The 20,868-nt window shown below is 37.0% G+C and overlaps 1 protein-coding gene across 1 annotated transcript in view; it reads left to right on the top strand.

The window, feature by feature from the left end:
* Positions 1–16,038, top strand: part of LOC106881652 (exosome complex exonuclease RRP44) — a 33,949-nt gene extending 17,911 nt beyond the window's left edge. The window contains exons 16-23 of the mRNA XM_014932116.3: positions 1,874–1,960; positions 4,999–5,155; positions 6,377–6,597; positions 8,078–8,168; positions 9,098–9,175; positions 9,922–10,071; positions 12,131–12,253; positions 13,468–16,038. Of these exons, the coding sequence (XP_014787602.1) occupies positions 1,874–1,960; positions 4,999–5,155; positions 6,377–6,597; positions 8,078–8,168; positions 9,098–9,175; positions 9,922–10,071; positions 12,131–12,253; positions 13,468–13,548 (988 nt within the window). The 3' untranslated portion in view covers positions 13,549–16,038. The remainder of the gene's footprint in view (positions 1–1,873; positions 1,961–4,998; positions 5,156–6,376; positions 6,598–8,077; positions 8,169–9,097; positions 9,176–9,921; positions 10,072–12,130; positions 12,254–13,467) is intronic.
* The last annotated feature ends 4,830 nt before the right edge of the window (positions 16,039–20,868 follow it).

The raw sequence follows: 20,868 nt of genomic DNA on the forward strand, positions 1-20,868 counted from the left end.
TCAAGCATAGCTGTGTGGTTAAGAAGTTTGCTTCCCAGTCACATGTTTTGGGTTCAGTCCCACTGCATGACACTTTGGGCCAGTTTTCTATTATAGCCCCCGCCCATCCAAGGCCTTGTGAGTGGATTTGGTAGACAAAAACTGAAAGAAGCCCATTGTGTGTATATGCTTGTGTGTCCTTGTCTTGGCATCATACTGTAGTTATAACCAAATCTCACTGTCATACAAGCAATGTCCTTGATGTCCAGTCTTCCAAAAACATATCTGTCCATGAATCGGGTGGTTATAAAACAAACTTCTTGACCACACAGCCATATCTGCAGCTTTAAATATATATATATATATATATATGTAGAAAAGGAGTAGGTAGTAACTCTATAAGATGTACCCGGTGCAAGCTATGGACACATAAGAGGTGCAGCAACATCAAAGGCAGGTTAACTAGCAAGTTAGTTTTTGTTTGTGGCAGATGTTCAGGTGCAATAAAGACTGTAAACAAACAGGAAACAACTTCTATCTCATTCCAGGGTGAAAAACTAGAGGTAGTCGATAGCTTCCGCTATCTGGGCGACCAAGTTAGTAGTGGGGGTGGGTGCGCTGAAAGTGTAGCTGCTAGAATAAGAATAGCCTGGGCAAAGTTTAGAGAGCTCTTACCCCTGCTGGCGACAAAGGGACTCTCACTCAGAGTAAAAGGCAGACTGTATGACGCATGCGTACGAACAGCCATGCTACATGGCAGTGAAACATGGGCTGTAACTGCTGAGGAAATACGTAAGCTCGCAAGGAATGAAGCCAGTATGCTCCGTTGGATGTGTAATGTCAATGTGAATACCCGTCAGAGTGTAAGTATCTTGAGAGAAAAGCTGAACATTAGAAGCATCAGTTGTGGTGTGCAAGAGAGACGATTGCGCTGGTATGGACATGTGGTGAGAATGGATGAGGATAGCTGCGTGAAAAAGTGCCACACCCTAACAGTTGAGGGAACCCGTGAAAGAGGTAGGCCCAGGAAGACCTGGGCTGAGGTGGTGAGGCAAGACCTTCGTACATTGGGCCTCACCGAGGCGATGACTACTGACCGAGACCTTTGGAAATGTGCTGTGCGTGAGAAGACCCGGCAAGCCAAGTAAGATCGTTGCCAGTGCCCCTGGACTGGCTCTTGTGCGGGTGGCACATGAGATGCACCATTTTGAGCGTGGCCGTTGCCAGTACCGCCTGACTGGGTCCCGTAGGATTTTCGAGTGAGATCGTTGCCAGTGCCCCTGGACTGGCTTGTGCGGGTGGCACATAAAAGACACCATTTCGAGCGTGGCCGTTTTCGTGCGGGTGACACGTAAAACCACCCACTACACTCTCTGAGTGGTTGGCGTTAGGAAGGGCATCCAGCTGTAGAAACTCTGCCAAATTAGATTGGAGCCTGGTGTTGCCATCCGGTTTCACCAGTCCTCAGTCAAATCGTCCAACCCATGCTAGCATGGAAAGCGGACGTTAAACGATGATGATGATGATCCAAATTTAGGGAATGGAATTTGTAAAATCCAGGCTACATATGTTTCCTAGCTAGCAGAACCTCGGAAGTAGTAACCATCCGATGTTCTGCTACCTAGGAAATATATGTAGCCTGGATTTTACCTACTCCATTCTCTAAATTTGGATTTTTATTCCCATACACAGCAACCCCAGTCGCTAACCACGAACTATAAAATAACGTTTTTCAGTTTATTGAACTTTGATATGGGAAAAATTTACAACCTCCTGTGTCAATAAACCACTATTTTTCCTGAAAGTTGTTTTTTATACCTTCTACAGACTACTTGAAGCTTACTAACTTTTTAGACCTGGGTCCTTAATTTTAATATAAATGTACTTTTTTCAGTGCCCTCGTGTTAGCATCAAGTGAGATCCGGTTCCACATTGATAGTGTAACTCATGAGCCAATTGATGTTCAAGCTAAAGAGATTAGGTAAGGTTGATTTCTTTCACATTAATATGTTTAATAAGTTCCATCTGTGTTTTTCTTTTCTTATGTGTTTGGCTGAGAAGAAGGCTGGACAATGTCCATGGTAAGTTTTGATTCTTCCTAAAGTGGGGAGTATAAGACCACAAAAACAATGCAAAAATTAGTAAATAGAATAATTGAGCTTTAAAGGAAATTAATCTCTCTCTCTGTATACATGTGTGTGTGTGCATGCATGTGCATATGTGTGTGTGTGTGTGTATTAAATCAGTAAAGTTGAAGTTTGGTCATAGAGTGACCAATGTTTTTGCATCTGGAAAGCTCATCAGACTCCATACAAAAACAAGTTTAACTCTTCACCTCTTGGAGGAGGAAAAATGTTACGGTCAATTGGTCAAACGGCCATCAGAGAAAGAAAGTTCCATGATAGACAGATAGATAGATAGAAATAAGAAATGTAACAGCAAAACATTTGGCATCACTCGTAAACATTTAGTTTAGATAGAAAATACAAACAGATAGGGTCTCTTATAGCTGTTTCTATAATAACCAAGCATGTGGATCATGATATTGAGTAAGGATTCCATAAGCTAGGTATTCCATCATCAAAGAAGGAAAAATCAGAAAAATATGAACATGAAGAAATATCCTCAATCAAGGATATAAGGACTTTCCAGTTGTCAAAAGTAAAGTAAGGATCAGAGTGAAATAGATATGTATTATGCAGTTCCATATATTAGGTAATCCCGTAAATAATGCGTTTTTTTTTTATACTTCTTTTATTTTTCAAAATTAAGATAAACAAAATTCTTTTTTAATCTAAAATATACTCTTCTTCATTTTCTACAATGCTCTTCCATCTATCTGGTAGACTTGCAAGGCCCCTCTTCCAAAATTCACTTGTCCATGACAAAAAATACTCCTCCAGTACTGTTCTGACCTTGTTTACAGAATTCATATTTTTTTCCATCCAAATGATTTTGAAGACTGCAGAATAAATGATAATTAAATGGGGCAATATCCAGCAAATATGGTGGGTGGGGCATCGTTTCCCATTCAAACTGCTCCAGCCTTTGGAATGTCGTCTTTGCCGTATGTGGCCAAGCATTATTCTGATGGAAGAACACCTTTCGTCTTGAAACCAAAGATGGTCGTTTTTCTACTAGCGCTGACTTAAGCTGCTCACAGTAGATCTCCTTTGTTATTGTTTGGTTTGGGTTTAAAAGTTCAAAGTGGACTAAACCTTTCATATCCCACCAAACAGATAACAACTCCTTACGTGGGTGAAAACCTTCTTTAGCCTGGAATGCCAGTGTTTCTCCTTTGCCTACCCACCATCTTCAGCACTTGACATATTTATAGAGAACCCATTTCTCCTCACAAGTCACTATTCAGTCCAAAAAAGGTTCATTCATGAGACGTGACAGCAAAGAAGAGCACACATTCACTCTCTGCACACGATAAGGATGAGAAAGTTTGTGAGGAACCTATTGACCCAACTTGCTTACTTTTCCGATGGCACGCAGGTGTCGATGAATGGTTGAATGAGCAAATCGAAGCTTCTCTGCTAGTTCCTCAACAGTCACAGTTAGATTTTGTTCCACCAGGGTTTGTAGGACATACTCATCGAGCTCTACAAGATTTTCCAGGATGGGGCTTGTCTTCTAGGCTGTAGTTTCCAGTTCAGAATTTCTGGAACCATCGCTGACACTGGCTTATGCTTATTGTCTGATCCCCATATACTGCATTAATATACCTTGCACTTTCTGTTGCATTGTTGCCTTTATTAGACTCATAGAGCAAAATATGTCAAATATGCTCCTTTGTCACTTCCATTATAGCTTTGAAAAAATAAGTGTTAAAATCGAACTGCACTCTTCAAAACTTGCACTAAGAATAAGCACAAGGTAAAATTACTACCTGCTTTTATAGCAAATTGATGCAGATAGTTTATCCCATCCCCTTCCAACTTTTAGTTCATGCAATTGAAAAAATCGCATTATTTATGAGATGACCCAGTATATATATATATATATATATATATATATATATATGCTGTTACAAAGAATTTTCAGCAAACTTCATCTCTCTTTTAGAGGAAGTCAATCATTCAAGCTTTTCAACTGCACTTCTCTTCTTTCATTGACATTCTCATCAAATCAAACAACCTAAATGATCAAATCAATATGAAATATAAAAAAATTTTGGCAATTGGTTTTATATATATATATATATATATATATATATATATATATATATATATATATTGAGAAGCCTCAAGTTAAACGTAACAAAGACAAAGGTTTTTGTAAGTAGGAAAGAAGACAGGACTCTGGTACCTGCAGGGAAATAGCCTTGCTCGTTATACAGAAAAGGAATAGGCATAAATTCCATACACTGTACTCAATGTAAGCTATGGACACACAAGAGATGTAGTGGAGTCATTAGCAGAAAATGGAATCTTCATATGTGGGAGAATCACTGAAGTGGTTCATTTCAGCAAACTGGAAATTGCATCTCTTAAATGTCCAGATGGCTTGCTAGAAGTTGTTGATAGCTTTTATTACCTGGCAGATATAATTAGCAAGGGAGGTGGTTACTCTGAAAGTATAGTAGCTAGAGTGAGAATTGGTTGGAGAAAGTTCAGGGAGATACTACCACCTCTAACAACAAAGATCTTTTCCCTGAGAGGGAAGGGAAGACTGCATGATGTTTGTATCTGAACTGCAGTGCTACATGGTAGTGAGACATGGGCCTTGAATGCAGAGGACACTAGAAGAGCAGAAAGAAATAAAACGATCGTGATGCTACTGGTGTGTATTCCTGTTTATATGTGTACATATATATGGGGTTGATTCATTCAACTAAAAATTCTTTAAGGCAGTGCCCCAACATCGCTGCAGTCTAATTACTGAAACAAGTGAAAGATAAAAGATATATATATATTATCATCCTCATAATCATCATTGTTTTACGTCCACTTTCCATGCTGGCATGTGCATTCTATTTGTTGTATATTTTAATTTTCATCACTTTATCCACAGAGACACTAACTCAATGGTTGAAGAATTCATGTTGCTGGGCAATATCGCTGCTGCTAAAAAGATCTACGAAACTTTTGCAGAATTTGCTGTTCTACGTAGACATCCTGCACCACCCATCTCCAACTTCAAACCTTTGATAATGGCAGCAGCCTCCAGGGTAAGTCTTGCTTTGCTCATAGTTCTAAATTACCTAATCTAAGTTCAAAGAAAAATAATACTTTCTGTCATAAGCAAAATGCCTCATGTTTTTGGAGACAGTATCAATTGATTTAATCTATTCTAGTACATAACTAGTACTTATTTTATTGAATCTGAGAGGAGAGAATGTGAAGTTATCTTCTACTGGATTTAAATTGACATCATAAAGGGATGCAGCAAAATACTTAAATGATTGTTAAATGGTTAGTAGCAGGAAAGGCATCCAGCTGTGAGAGCAGTTCATTGTCTTCATCATTGCCATCACTGCTATCACGATCATCATCAAGGCTGTAACATAGATGAAAGTTCCTGATGAGCTGAATTTGAGGCCTAAGTTTGATTCTGGTTGCATCTCTTCCCATTTACTTGTGTGTTTTTTATACATTCAGGAAAGGCTAGGATGAAATGGCTTCTCATTTCCCTTCCTTAAAACATATTGTCTTGGGTGGTGATGATGATGATTACACAAGCAATGGGTTACGACAAACATGAATGATGATTATGAGTGAAAAGTGTCAAAAACTGCACATGGAAGGTGCTTTTGGAAGAGGAGGATGTGAAGTCTAACATTAGGATGCAGGATCTCATGAAGGACTGTGCCATGTAGTAAAATATATTACTGAATTACTGAAATAAGACTGTGGTTTCAAGTTCACTCCCTCTGCATGGTACCTTGGGCAAATGTGTTCATCCATAGCCCTGAACCTAAAAAAGGCTTTATTAGTAGATTTGGTAGATGGAAATTGTGTGTGTTTATGCATGTTTGTGTGAGTATTTGTTTCTCTTTGTTTTATCATTGCATGATAGTTATAAACAAATGTCACTGTTATACAAGCAGTGTCCCTCATTTCCAGTCTTCTGTGAAAACATGTCCAGCCATTAAGAAATATTAACTTTGCTTGGAAACAGGAGAGTTGGCAGCAGGAAAGGCATCCAGCTGTAGAAAATCTACCCCAGCAAATTGTGGACGTTTTTATGATGAGAACGATGAGCTGTGCAGCCTTCGCTAGCCTGGAAAACTAGACATAAAAATGATGTTGATGTTGATTATATCAATGGAGAAAAAGAACTTTTACTACAACTTGAATGTGACTTTTTTTTCATCATTTTAATTCTTTGGTACAATTCTTACTGCCAGCATTTTTTTTTTTTTGTCATTCTCTCTTTCACTTCTTTACAGGAAATTGAAATGGACTGTTCCACAAGCAAGGCTTTAGCTGATTCTTTGGACAATGCAAATATGGGTGAAGATGACAATTCCAATATAATGTTGCGTATGATGACAACTCGCTGTATGATGCAGGCTGTGTATTTCTGCAGTGGGACACAATCAGAATCTGAATTTGTTCATTATGGTTTGGCAACAGCCATTTATACTCATTTTACTTCACCTATTAGAAGGTAGATAACTTGTTCTTCCATAGTATCAAACCAGTTACTCTACTCCTCTCATGTCTTATACACCATTGTAATAATGCTCAATTTGCTGATTTTTCCAATTTTGCTAATGATATCGGCTTCTCTCTTGCACAAAACAAATTTGGTAACTTGCAGAATTATGATCAACAACATTCTAGTAGTAACCATCTTTACTGTTTGTATATTGTTTCATATGTTCTTTTGTTTTGTTTTGTTGTTTGTTTGGGGTTTTTTTAAGATGGTAAGATTTGATTTGAAGGAGCTTGGGTGCTATTACTAGTGAGTCAAACAGTTGAAGATACAGTTATAAAGTTAAGGGCATGGCCAATTTGCAAACCTTGATTCATGGTGGCATTTGCCTCAATGATATTTTTTGCAACACTGCTATTTGAAGCAAAATGGTTTTATTCAAGATTATTAATTTCCTTCTTCGTGATTATATTAATTGGCTTATAATATCTTTGAAAAACATTAACAAGAAAAAAAAATCCTTTTACTTGAATTTATAGGAAAGTTATTAAAAATCAGCTTTAGAATTCAAATTATATTTTCTCATCTTTTAACCCTTTTGTTTCCATAAGCACAGGCATGGCTGTGTGGTAAGAAGTTTGCTTCCCAAACACATGGTTCCAGATTCAGTCCCACTGTGTGGCACCTTGGGCAAGTGTTTTCTTCTATAGCTTCAGGCTATCCAAAGCCTTGTGAGTGGATTTGGTAGACAGAAACTGAAAGAAGCCCATCATGTGTATACATATGTATATATTTGTGTGTGTGTGTGTGTGCATCTGTGTTTGTCTCCCCACCATCACTTGACAACCAATGCTGGTGTGTTTATGTCTCCGTAACTTAGCAGTTCAGCAAAAAAGACCGATAGAATAAGTCCTGGGGTTGATTTCGTTCACCAAAAACCCTTTAAGACGGTGCATGGCACCTTGAGCAAGTCTCCTCCACTATGGCCTCAGGCTGACCAATGCCTTGTGCGTGAATTTGGTTGACAGAAATGTGTGAAAGCCCATCATATTTATGTGTGTATGTTTGTGATTGTTCCCCAACACTTGACAACCAGTGTTAGTTTATTTACAGCCCTGTAACTTAGCAGTTCAACAAACAAGACTGATAGAATTAGTGCCAAACTTAAATAATAAATACTGGAGTCAATTTGTTCAACTAAACCCTTAAAGTCGGTGTTCCGACATGGTCTCAGTCCAGTGACTGAAGCAAGGGAAAGATAAAAAATGATTATTGATAAAGCAATTATCTGTTCATTATTTTAAGAATTTATTAAATGCTTTTATTTGACATCTGAAAAACTATTAATTTTTACTCCTGTTTATCTTTGGGGAGAGCATGATATTTCTGTTTTACTCCAGAGAAGCTAAAGTTGATGAATGAATTTTCGTTAATATCTGCAGTTTTATTTCTGTAATCTATTTCGTGCTTTTTTATCTTTCAACTATTACAGATATCCTGATATATTAGTACATCGGTTGTTGGCCCTTGCTATTGGCGCTGATGCATCTTATCCAGATTTGTTGGATAAAACCAAACTTCAGGTTTGTTCTAATTTTTTACTTTCAGCTATGGGTGTGTGATAAAAAGTTTACTTCTCAACCACATGGTTTAGGGTTCTATCCTACCACATGGCATCTTCTACTTTGTAAGTGGATTTGGTTGACCGAAACTGAAAGACACTTGTGATGTGTGTGTGTGTGTGCATGCGTGCGTGCGTGCGTGCATGTGTGTTGCTGTCTCCTTGCCTTGACATTGCATGGTAGTTGTAAATGAGTATCACTGTCATGCAAGCAGTGTCTGTCATCTCCAATCTTCCATGGAAACATGTCTAGCTAAGATATTACCTTACTTGAAAACAGGTGAACGTTGGCAACAGGAAAAGCATCCAACTGTAGAAATTCCATCCGACCCATGCAAGCATGAAAAAGTGGACATTATCATGCACTAGTGTCTACTTTGGCATGGTTTCTATAGCTAGATGCCCTTCCTAATGCCACCCACTTTACAGAGTGTATTGAGTACTTTTTTTTTTTTTGTGGCACCAGCAATTGTGGTGATTACCTTATAATACGAAAAGGTAAAGGTTTGAAGAGACCCCTGAAAAAGTGGGTGATGGTCCTAGGTAGATGAGTGAGGTTGGGTAAGTAAGAGAAGAGGATGGAGGAGGTATGACAAGGGATAAGAGATGGAAGGGACTAGTGACAGGTTATTGAAAAGAAAGGAGGGGTTGTTAAAAGATGTAAGGGTGCATTGTGTAAGAGAGGTGGTTTAGGGCTGTCCAACATTACAAGGGATGAATATGGACAGAAGGGATGGGGTAAAAAGCAATAAAGAAGAACATCAAGAAAATATTTATTTCTAAAGTATTTTTTGTTGTTTTCTAATTTCTTATTTTTTAAAATAAGAATAATTTTGGAAAGTTTCTAAAATAATAAATCACATGATGCATTTTTTTTGTCCTTTTCTTCAGGATACTTGTCTTCATTGCAACTACCGTCATAAAATGGCACAAGAGGCTTCTCGAACATCTGTCAATCTTCACACTCATGTATGTTATTTTCTTTTACTGATATTTATTACGATATCATTGCTCTTAAATATTACTACATATCATTCACATCGCTAAGACTTAACTACAGTTGCATTCACGATTTATGGAAAATGGTATGTTTTGCTTCACAAAAGCAAGGCAGACTTCCTATCTCTATCTATCTCTCTCTCTCTCTAGTTCATTTTCAAAACAAATAACAATATAATAGCATTGGAAAACGTGAGATGGGAATCTTCTTTTCATTTAAACAAATTAGTGAAGCAAGATCTCATTTTATGCAACAGAAGGCGCATGACCTAGTGGTTAGGGTGTTGCACTCATGATTGTAAGGTCATGGTTTCAATTCCTGGACTGGGCAGTGCATTGTGTTCTTGAGCAAAACACTTCATTTCGTGTTGCTCCATTCCAGTCAGCTGTAAATGGAAATATGTGCCAAAGAAGAACCTACTTTGTCTTTTTTTTTTTTACAGAATACGTGTGTGTGTGTGTCGATTAGTTGACAGCTTAATGAAATCATTTCCTTGTTGCATATTATTAGAGCTAAGTCTTCTATCTTGAGCTTAAACTTCCATGAAATATGCTAATATTGTATTTTTGTTTCTGTGGAAATAAGAAATATGTTTTGAATTTCTACCCCCAGTATAAGTAACTCATAATTTTTTGTCATTTTTTTTTTTTCCTGAAATTTATATATTTTAAATTCTAATTAGATAGCTGCTATATGAATTGTCTTTTCTTTATAGATATTCTTCAATGAAAAGAGATGCGATGAAGAAGGTTACGTTCTGTTTGTACGTAAAAATGCTATCCAAGTACTTATTCCAAAATATGGCTTGGAAGGGACCATTTACATCAAAAAAGAACAGAGTTCAATTCTTGTCTTTGATGATGAGGTAAGCTCAAAACCTTCTTTATCATTCCAAAATCAGTGTAGAAGAAGTAGAATGATAGTTGCATGCAAAATTTATTTTTCTGAAAGTTTTGAAATTTATTCTTTAATGTTTATTAATGTTTTGTCATCAGTTAAAAAATAAATTCATAAATCTTTATAAATATAGGCACAGGTGTGTCTCTATAGTAACAAGCTTGTTTCCCAACCATGTGGTTCTGGGCTCAGTCCCACTGCCCAGCACCTTGGGCAAGTGTCATTTTCTGTATCCTCAGGCCAACCAAAGCCTTCTGAATGGATTTGGAAGATAGAATCTGAAAGAATCTTGTCACATATCTATATGTTTGTTTTGTGTTTGCCCCATCACCACCGCTTGACAACCAGTCTTGGTATGTTAACATCCCCATAACTTAGCAGTTCAGCAAAAGAGACTAATCAAATAAGTACCAGGCTTTAAAAAAATGTAACTGGTGTCTATTCATTCAAAGCATGACCACAAACTAATGAACGAAACAAGTAAATGATAAAAGATATTAAACTAAATTTCAAATTATTCCTTTTATAACCATATTTCAAAAGAAATACATAACCAGTGTTTTAGTTACAATTGGAAATAGTTAAGAATTTAGAAGGATTTACTGAAATAGATAACTTTTTCAGGATTAATTGTTTTGTTACCTTATTTGTATTGAAATATACTGTCTACAGGGGAAGCAGTAAGTTGATTACATTGATCCAGTACTCAACTGGTACTTATTTTATTGACCCCAAAAGGATGACAGGTAAAGTTGATTTTGCCAGAATTTGAACTGAGAATGTGAAGACAGCCAAAATGCCACTAAGCATTCCACCTGGTGTGCTAACAATTCTGGCAGCTCACTGCCTTATTAGGAACATAAATCAACATGAAATTCTGATGGAAGATCACTTCAGTCCTTTTGATGCCAACCCACCTGAGACCACCTTTGGTTCTATAACACAAATTCAATGTTAATTTATATTCAAAGCACCTGCTTCATAGCAACATAGTTATTTCAATAAATCCTTTTTTTTTTTTTTAAATCAATTGAAACAAAAGCAAAATGGTTATCCTGTTTCAGCAGAAATATGGTAACAAAAGGGTTAAGATATGAAATTTGTATCATAGGCCCAGGAGCAGTCTGTAGCAGGTTGGTGTCAGAAGAGATAAGCTAGTGTTTAAACTGGCCATATTCGGCCCAAATATTCTACCTACTTTATTTTCAAACTGGTCAGACCTAGCTTCACACACCTATCCTAAAATGTCATACTAAAAAAATAAACAATCACATTATCAAGATGTCGAAGCTATGATATGATGCATAATTACCGTAAAAATCTGTGTAATTTATGCAGGTGATTTTCAGGATAAAAATTGTTAAAAAAAGCTTCTACTCGTGTAAAATTTGCACCCAAAAGTTTTCAGAATTGCTGATGTGGCCAGGGGGAAAAGAGTTTTCAATTTAGTTGTATTTAGCATATGAAAATAAGTGCGTAAATTACATGGGTTTTTACAGTAATTCCAAACAATGTGTATAGATAAGCATTACATTTGACAGGGTAATCTGAACACAAAAGGTTTAAGATCTATCCAAAAATGTTTCATATAAAATTATCATGGAACTAATGTTTATTTCCACATCAATGTGATTGATCCATAGGAATTGACATGACTACCGTTTTTAACTCCAGGGGGAGCCTCTTCCCTCCAGATGAGGTTTAAAATGGCAGTTACGTCAATTCCTATGGAACAGTCATATCAATGTGGAGATAAACATTACTTCTCAGTATAGTTAGTATTTTCATCTCTTATAGAGATTTTCTAACTAGCTACTTTGCTTGTTGCAATATCATGGACGATTTTAATTTAAATATGAAAACTTTAAAATAAGTTTTGTATTATAGAAATTGGAGTAGTCTCAAGCAGGTTAAAACCAAGTGTTAAATTTTTTTAAATATTTTTGGAAATAAAATTTGTTTGGTGTTGGTTTTAGATTTTGATAAATCTTGCTTGATTAATTATAAATAAAAATATGGTTTTTCAGAAATACCAAATGAAAGCTGAAGATGTTGTACTGAAAGTCTTTGATCAAGTCACTGTGCAAATTCATATTGATAAATCCAATGTACAACATTTGAGGCTCCACCTCGATCTTGTTGAGCCAAAGGTAAGTACATCGAATCATATTGAATCATCGCAAACACACACACATACATTCATACATACATGTGTGTGTTTTTAGGAAGTTAATTATATGGCCAGTCATAGAGTGACAAATAATTTTGCATCTATAAAATGCTATAATCAACTACCTATAAATACATTACTACTCTAACATTTAGAGTGGGTTTCTTTTGTGGATATATGATCTACTGATGATTATATATATAATACCTTAAAAGTGAGCTTGAATGATGCTTGCTTGCAATGTTACCCAGCCAAACTGGCGCATAATGGGGAAAATACTATGAATTAGGTCCCCCATGAAATGTGAATACGAAAGGAATAAAACAAGTTTCACATAAATCAGACAACTGGTTGTTGAAATATTAGGGGTTTTCGGGCTATAAAAACTCCAAACAATGCATAATGGGAAAATACTCTGAAAATAACTTAATCCTGAAAGGGAAGACATTCTAACCTTTTGATTAGACAGTAACTTGACGACAAAAAATACAAGTTTTTTTACAGGAAATGTTTCTATTTTTGCTTTTGTTAAACGCAATATTTTAATCATTTAGAAATATTTTGAAGTGAACCCATCTAGCATTAATCCTTCATGGTGGGATACTTAACATTCTTGTATCTTCTATCTTCCTTATCAATCAAACACCCAACAAACACTATGAAAGTGAACATGCTTTACCAGTAAGCTACCAGTTGTATACTATACGATTTAGCTAATATATATATATGCATGTACAAGCATATTTAACATGTTTCTATGCACTTGGACATGGGAAGGTATAGAAATATTACATTTCTAAATCTCTGAGAGATCTATACAGTAGCAGCACGATAAAGTGATGGTATGTTGACATGTACCTAGCAAGACTATGATCCTACAATTCTGAGGTAGGCAGCTTTATGCCAGGTGATGAATGTTAGAGTATGAAGGAAGAGGCTGAAATAAATTTCTTGCTTTAGAGGTTGCTCATATTATACAAGAGTGAGTGGAGGTAATTGGTATGAAGCTGGGGAGATAGAGAAATGAGTGAAAACATAACGAGTGAAAACAAAACATTTAGAAAATGTTGAAGCTTCACTGGGTCCCACTAGTTAAATATAAATACTGTCATTCTTCCAGTGATTAGAGTTCTTTAAAGCCCAGAAAACAATGATTCCATATTACTTATCAGTTCTTTATTTGTGATATTTCAGATTCCTGGCTTCAGTGTTCCTGCTGTGTCTACAGAAAACACCCAAGAAGAGCCACCTCAGAAGAAACGTAAAACCTTGTAAACAACACACATTGAACTAATCACAGTTTTTAAAACATTTCATATCTTAGTCATGTTGTTTGTTAAAATTCTTACTCCTGAAACAGACATATAAGGTGCAGCTGAAAAAACCTTCCATATTTTACACAGCCATTGGTGTGGCCCTAGTGGAATTGGGCAAGTGGTAATGGCATCTTCATGTAGCTCATTGTTGAAATGTTTATCAAGGATGGTGAATCAGAGGATTTTTGCCTGCACCCTATACCTACATCATCATCGTTATCCTTCTGACATCCATTTTCACTTGGTTGGTCATGGGGCTGGACAAGTGTATCATTACTTGTTGTAGTTCTTTGTCATTGTCTTCATTGAAATTCAGTATCCCAAGTTCAGCTTTCACCACTTCTGCCTATATCTTCCCTGGTCTTCTTCACTCGAGTCACCCTTCAAATGCACCACATGTCTTTATCAGCACAATCTCCTCTTTTGCGCAATATATTTGTAAATGGATGTCAGCAGCAAAAAAAAAAAAAGATACTAGCAAAGAATGAGGATTTCCAGAGGTTTTATGCTTGGAGGGACTGAATATTGTTTGTGGTTAGAGTAGAGTTTGGTTGTGAGACAGTAGGAGTGATGAGATGACAAGAGACAGGTATGTTGAGTAGATATGGGTGGAGTTGGTATGTGACTTGCTGGTTCAGAAGAGCATTGGCTATGGCAGTTGTGGTGTAATAGACAAAGAGAGATCACCTTGTGTCTGTAAGCCAGAGATTGTTATGTCTTGGTGAGTCTCCATCAGTGAGCTGACATGCAAAATTCTAGTTAGAACAACAATCTTTCTGGCTTCTACACATTCTCTGCATTTTGCACCAAAAGCCAATATGAGAGTTTCTCTCAAGATGTCTACCACAGTAAACTTTGTTCTAATAGAACATCCACGTTTAATTGGGGATAAATATTACCTCTTGTAATTAATACTGCCTTTGTTGCTAATATATATTTTTTAACAAGCTCACTGGCTAATCAAGACACCAGCACCTGTTCTGTCATTGTTTTTTCTGTATATTGATGGTGAGGAGATGAGTTACTGCCATCTCTAGCAGCTGAGCATCCATTATTGACAAGACGAAGGAAAGTCAAAACATGTGATCTGGTGGTCTCAATGCTGGAGGTGGCAGGGATTTATCTCCCCACTAGTGATATAAACAAGAGTGCATTTTGTACCAAAAACTAATACGAGAGTTTCTTTCATGGTATCTACCGCTGTAAAGTTTGTTCTAACAGAATATCCACGTTTCAGTGGGGATAAATATTGCCTCTCAGTATGAATGCTTCCTCTATCGCTAATATATATTGCACATTGTATAAAAGTATTATATAATCTACTATTCTTTCAGAGAGAATCCCTTTGTATCAAGGAGAAGTAATTGCTCTTGAACTATTTCCACCAATTCTTACTCGAGCTGCTATTCTTTTGAAACAGCCCCCCTACCTCCACTGTTAATTAGGCCACCTAGGTAACAGAAGCTACCAACTACATTTATGGCGCCTTCCAAGTACTTGAAAGAATATATTTTACTGGTGTTCTTACTGCTAACGACATCTGTACATGTTCCACTCACAAATTTTGCCTTCTCTGTCAGCCTACGTGGGATTCCTACCTTCTCCTTTTCTGCATATCATGTGTAGCCACCATCTAAATAGCAATAGATTCCCTTATTTTCTGTTAACTAGAACTTTGCTGAGTTTACTTTGAAGTCTTGATTCTAAGCCAGGCTTTGCTCCAGCATTTGGTCTTCCTTCTCTAGATATTCACTACATTAGCTATAAGAAATAGATCATCAGCATACATGAGTTTCCTTGGACAGCCAATCTTAAATTCCTCTCGTATGACCCTGGAAAGCTAAACAGAAAAGGGTGGAGAACCCTGCTGTAAGGGACACACTAAATTCCTTGTATGGAACTCATTACCGTATTAACCTTCCTGGCAACACCTCTCTACATGCCTAACACAATTCTCATAACCCATTCATCTTACACTTAGTTCTCTAAGTGACTTCCAAGCTAAAGAACATGGCTCCTTATCAAGAGTTTACTCCAGATTGGCAAATGATAGGTATAGTGACTTGCTCATAGCTAAATACTCACTAGGAAAATAGCATCAATAGCACCCTGTGCTAGGACAAACCCAACCTTCATTTCACCTGAGCTCATTTTTCCTCTTTTCCACATACACATCACCTACAACACACATCTTATTGACATTTATACATTACATATGGCTGTAAATAACATCAGAACTTTAAAAATTATGTACCATACTTTATATATATTTTTTTTTTATGTGTATATATATATATGATGTTTGTGATACCTCTGTTTTCTTGATAGATGACAGAGAAGTATTTGCTTGTTCATGGAAATATAAGAGTCTTTAAAATCACTTGATTCAATTGAAAATGTTTATCAGAAGAGAAAAAGAAAGCTATTAAATAGACAATGTTTAATTTAAGTGATTGTCTTTTCATTTACTACTTACCTTCCATTCTTTAAATTTACTTAAACTGGCCTACAATGTCGTGCATTATATCATAGCTTTGAGAATTTGATGATTAACCTCTGCCGAAGAATACGAATCTCAGAAGATGCTCAGATAAAAAGTTTTGTCTGTTCAACCTCGTTCATCTACTCTTCTATTTCTGCGCAGGTCATAAACCCCTTTATTAGTTCTTTTCATTATTCTGTTTATTTTATTACCATGTCATCATGTAAATATAGTTTCAATAATTTCGTCTTCCTCATTGTTGCCTTAAGATAACCTTAGTTCACGCATTTCCTTAACCACAACATATTCATTCATTTATTAAAGTTTATCACAGTCACTTATTTCTCTAATTCTGTCATAGATTGGCTGACCGAAAACTCTCAGATTTTTTAATTCTATTTTACTATTATCAACATTTGCTGTTTCATTAAATTATGCTACACAAATCCCAAAAGAATATTTTTCTCCCTCATGTTCTGACCACTACCCCCTCTCTCTTTCTGCCTCACTCTGTCTCTCTCTTTCTCTCTCTCTCTTACCACTCGCTTCGCCAAGACTTTCTCCACCACCACCACCCTCTATAAACGCACTTGAATTCCCCTACTTGATTTTTTTAAATACCTCTGCCGAAAGAATATGTATCCAGATGCTCTCGTCTAAATTTGCTGGTTCGTAGTACATCCACCCCCTCCACCTGTACTGGAAGTCCCTATCCTCTGTCATCCTTTGGTTGTCTCCCATAAACACTTCTAAAGGCTTTACACCATCCTCACCCCTACTTAGGGTTTATCTCCTATGTAAGGTAGTGATCATATAGTGCAAAAATATGATGGTGTAGTGTATGCAGGTTGAATTGAAGGCTATTGTTTGTTTATGAATTCTGCCAAATGCGAGCTTTCTTTCCAGGTACATGACACTGCTGTCTCCTGTCCCAAGGTCTCATGGGCCCATACTTCCCACACCCTCAGGGTTGGCACTCTCAATGTCGGCACACTGAAAGGTAGGTCTGGTGAGATTGTTGAGATGCTTGAACGGAGATGTGTCGATATGTGCTGCCTCCAAGAAGTAAGGTGGAGAGGAGGTTCCGCTAGGTTCCTCACAGGCGAAGAACACAGGTACAAGACCTGATGAGCAGGGAACACTGACGGGGTCGGGGGCGTGGGTATACTTCTTGCGGAGAAATGGGTGATATGGTAATCGAGGTAGTCAGAGTATGTGACAGAATACCTAAGATTAGATTAGTGCTTCATCATGGGTTAGCAACCATTATCTCGGCCTATGCCCCTCATCCAGGGCTACTCGATGGACAGAAAGACCGATTTTATGACACCCTCTTGCAGGCTACCTCGTTGACAAATGACAGGGAATTTCTCTTTGTAGCTGGTGACTTCAATGAATATGTTAGACAACATACCGGGGGCTTCCATGGCGTACATGGAGGCTACGGTTTTGATTCCCACAATGAGGAGGGAACCAAGCTGCTGGAGTTCTGTGATGCAAATGACCTTATGGTTTGCAATACTAACTTCAGGAAACCTAGTCACCTACCGTTCTGGCGGACACACTAGCCAATTTGACTACATCCTCGCCAGGAAAAGGGAAAGATGGCTGCTTATAAATGCCAAAACCTTCCCAGGCGAAGAATGTACCCCACAACATAGACTGGTAGTTAGTGACTTCAGGATCAGGGCTAAGTGGATGCCTAGAAGACGATCAGCATGGAGGAGAAGGGTCTGGAAGCTTAAAGATCCTGCGAATGGACAGAGATTTAGAGACATTACTCGAAGCCTTTGACGAAGTAGAGGGAGATATAGCATCACATGATGTGGAAGACAACTGGAGATTTCTACAGGATAACCTGCTGAGGACCACTGACCAGATCCATGGATGGTGCAAAGTCCCCTCTCGACCGAAAATAACATGGTGGTGGAACAATGTTGTCGACAGGGCTGTTAGACAAAAGAAACAGGCTTGGAAGGACTGGAAGAACGGTAGTAGCAGGGAATTGTATCAGACTACCAGAAGGCAAGCTAGGAGACAGGTTTATTTAGCCATTCATGTATGTATATATATATATATATATATTACTGATTGAATTGGTTTTAGTAGTTATCTATTTGAAAATATAGCCACGAAACGTGCGTAGTCATTTTATACCATTTACTAGTTATTCTTTTTGTATTTTATTGATTTTTTGAATAAGGTTTTTGTTATATATTTGCTTTCTGGAGGGTGTTGATGAATGGTTGAATGAACAAATCCAAGCTTCTCTGTTAGTTCCTCAACAGTTACGATTGGATTTTGTTCCACCAGGGTTTTCAGGATGTCCTTGTCAAGCTCTACAGATCTTCCAGAATGAGGCTTGTCTTCTAAGCTGTAGTTTCTGGCTCAGAATTTGTGGAACCACCATTGACATTGGTTTATGCTTGTTGTTCGATCCCCATGTACTGCATTAATATTCCTTGCACTTTCCATTGCATTGTTGTTGTTATTGAACTCATAAAGCAAAATACGCTGAATATGCTCCTTTGTCACTTCCATTATAGCCTTGAAAAAATAGCTGTTAAAATCGAACTGCACTCTTCAAAACTTGCACTAAGAATAAGGACAAAGTAAAATTACTACCTGCTTTTATTAAATTTGATTACAGGTTATGAACCCATAGAGGTAGCATGAGAGTTTAGATATAATTATGCTATCGAGTGACTGAACAAGTTACAGATCTTGTTGGTATATAGGTACTTCATTGTATTGAAAGTGAGTTTCAACTAATTTGGGTGGTTTCTACGGGAATGATGTTTTATTCTCTTTCCATAAATGCAGCAATGTAGAGTTAGAGCAATTTAAGAGAAAACTTACTAGATTTCCCAAAAGTTAGGACTATTTTTTGTGCTGAGTAATAACCATAAATTAGCAGACTTTCTAGATTTACCATAGGATTGAAACACGCGTCTCTGGAAGATGTTTGTTGACATTTCCTTGTCAATAAATTGTCAGGTAGCTTTGCACTTTCAAAGAAAGTGTTAGTGAAAGGAAGAATATCTAGTTGTAAAAGCAATATCTCAATAATGTATTCATCTAACCCATGTTAGCATGGAAAAATAGAACAGACGGAAAATAAACGAACAAAATTTTGTAGTTTCCAACTACCAAATTTTACTCATAAAACATCGGTCAACCGAAAGTTATATAAGACAACTGTCTAAAGTGGCTGACAGTGGGATTGAATGCAGAAATACTTGGTTCTAAAATGAACTTCTTAACACATAACCACATCTATGGTTATTTGGATAGAATCACTTCAAGTAAAATACCATATCCTATTTTAGTAACTTATTTTACCAGAATCTATATTTTCTTTTACTCTTTTACTCTTTTACTTGTTTCAGTCTTTTGAATGCGGCCATGCTGGAGCACCGCCTTTAGTCGAAGAAATCGACCCCAGGACTTATTCTTTGGAAGCCTAGTACTTATTCTATCGGTCTCTTTTGCCGAACCACTAAGTTACGGGGACATAAACACACCAGCATCGGTTGTCAAGCGATGTTGGGGGGACAAACACAGACATACAAACACACATACACATATATATACACATATACGACGGGCTTCTTTCAGTTTCCGTCTACCAAATCCACTCACAAGGCATTGGTCGGCCCGAGGCTATAGTAGAAGGCACTTGCCCAAGATGCCACGCAGTGGGACTGAACCCGGGACCATGTGGTTGGTAAGCAAGCTACTTACCACACAGCCACTCCTACGCCTTACATAACAAATCCAATACATTTCTGTGCATGTAGACTCTATTTCATAAGAAGGCTGTTGTTTTTGTTCATTGTTAGATTGAAAATCAAAACTAACTTCTCAATTCAGTGTCGCTTTTACAAAGGAGTCTGCACAACAATGGGGACTACTAAGACAAATTGCTTGTAGTTCTGTATGAAATTAAAAGCTATAAAGTTTCCACTTTATCAAACAAAAATTTGCAAGACAAAAAACTGTCTGGATAGAACAAGGCCATCAGACAACCAGTACTGAAATGAGTCTGTGTATACATAAATATCATTTCATCATGATGGAAAAGAATGAATTATATAATTACTAATAACAGTCAAGATGTAAAGAGTACAGCCTTGTCTTTACTAATGTCACTTTGAATTAATGAGATACGAAAATTAAGCAATATTTATCTACGTCATGGCAGTTGAGTACCAGACTATATAATGCAGTATTTACTTAGTCTCATTCTTGTATATTCTGAGATCAAATCCTATTAGAGTTGACAAAATAAGTATCAAAAACATTGAAGTCGATTTAATCAACTATACCCACCCACTTATAAATTAATCAAATGGTATCAATGATAGAAAATAAAATCATTATTTATTTACCAAGCTTGTGGTTACAAGTATTATACTGTGCTTGACAAGATAATTTACTCTACTTTGCCAAACATTTCCTGGTTCAGCATCATTGTTTTAACTTTCCCACACTTGCATGTGTCAGACAGAATTTATAGTGACAGGTTTTCTATAGCTAAATGACCTTCCTGTTGCCAATTTTTACTAGTTTCGAACCAAGGTATTTCTTAACCCATGGCTAGACATGTTTTCATATAAGACTGGAAACAAAGACATTGCTTGTATGATAACACTTGTTTTACAACAATCACACGTCAAGATTACATGATACACTCGTGTATACATATATACGATAAGCTTTGATCAACCCTGGGCTATCATAGAAGACACTTGCAAGTCTACCTACCAACAGGATATATCAACAACTATTTTTTGG

Source organism: Octopus bimaculoides, chromosome 9, assembly GCF_046866305.1.
Source record: "Octopus bimaculoides isolate indiv1 chromosome 9, ASM4686630v1, whole genome shotgun sequence".
NCBI classification, from domain to species: Eukaryota; Metazoa; Mollusca; class Cephalopoda; order Octopoda; family Octopodidae; genus Octopus; species Octopus bimaculoides.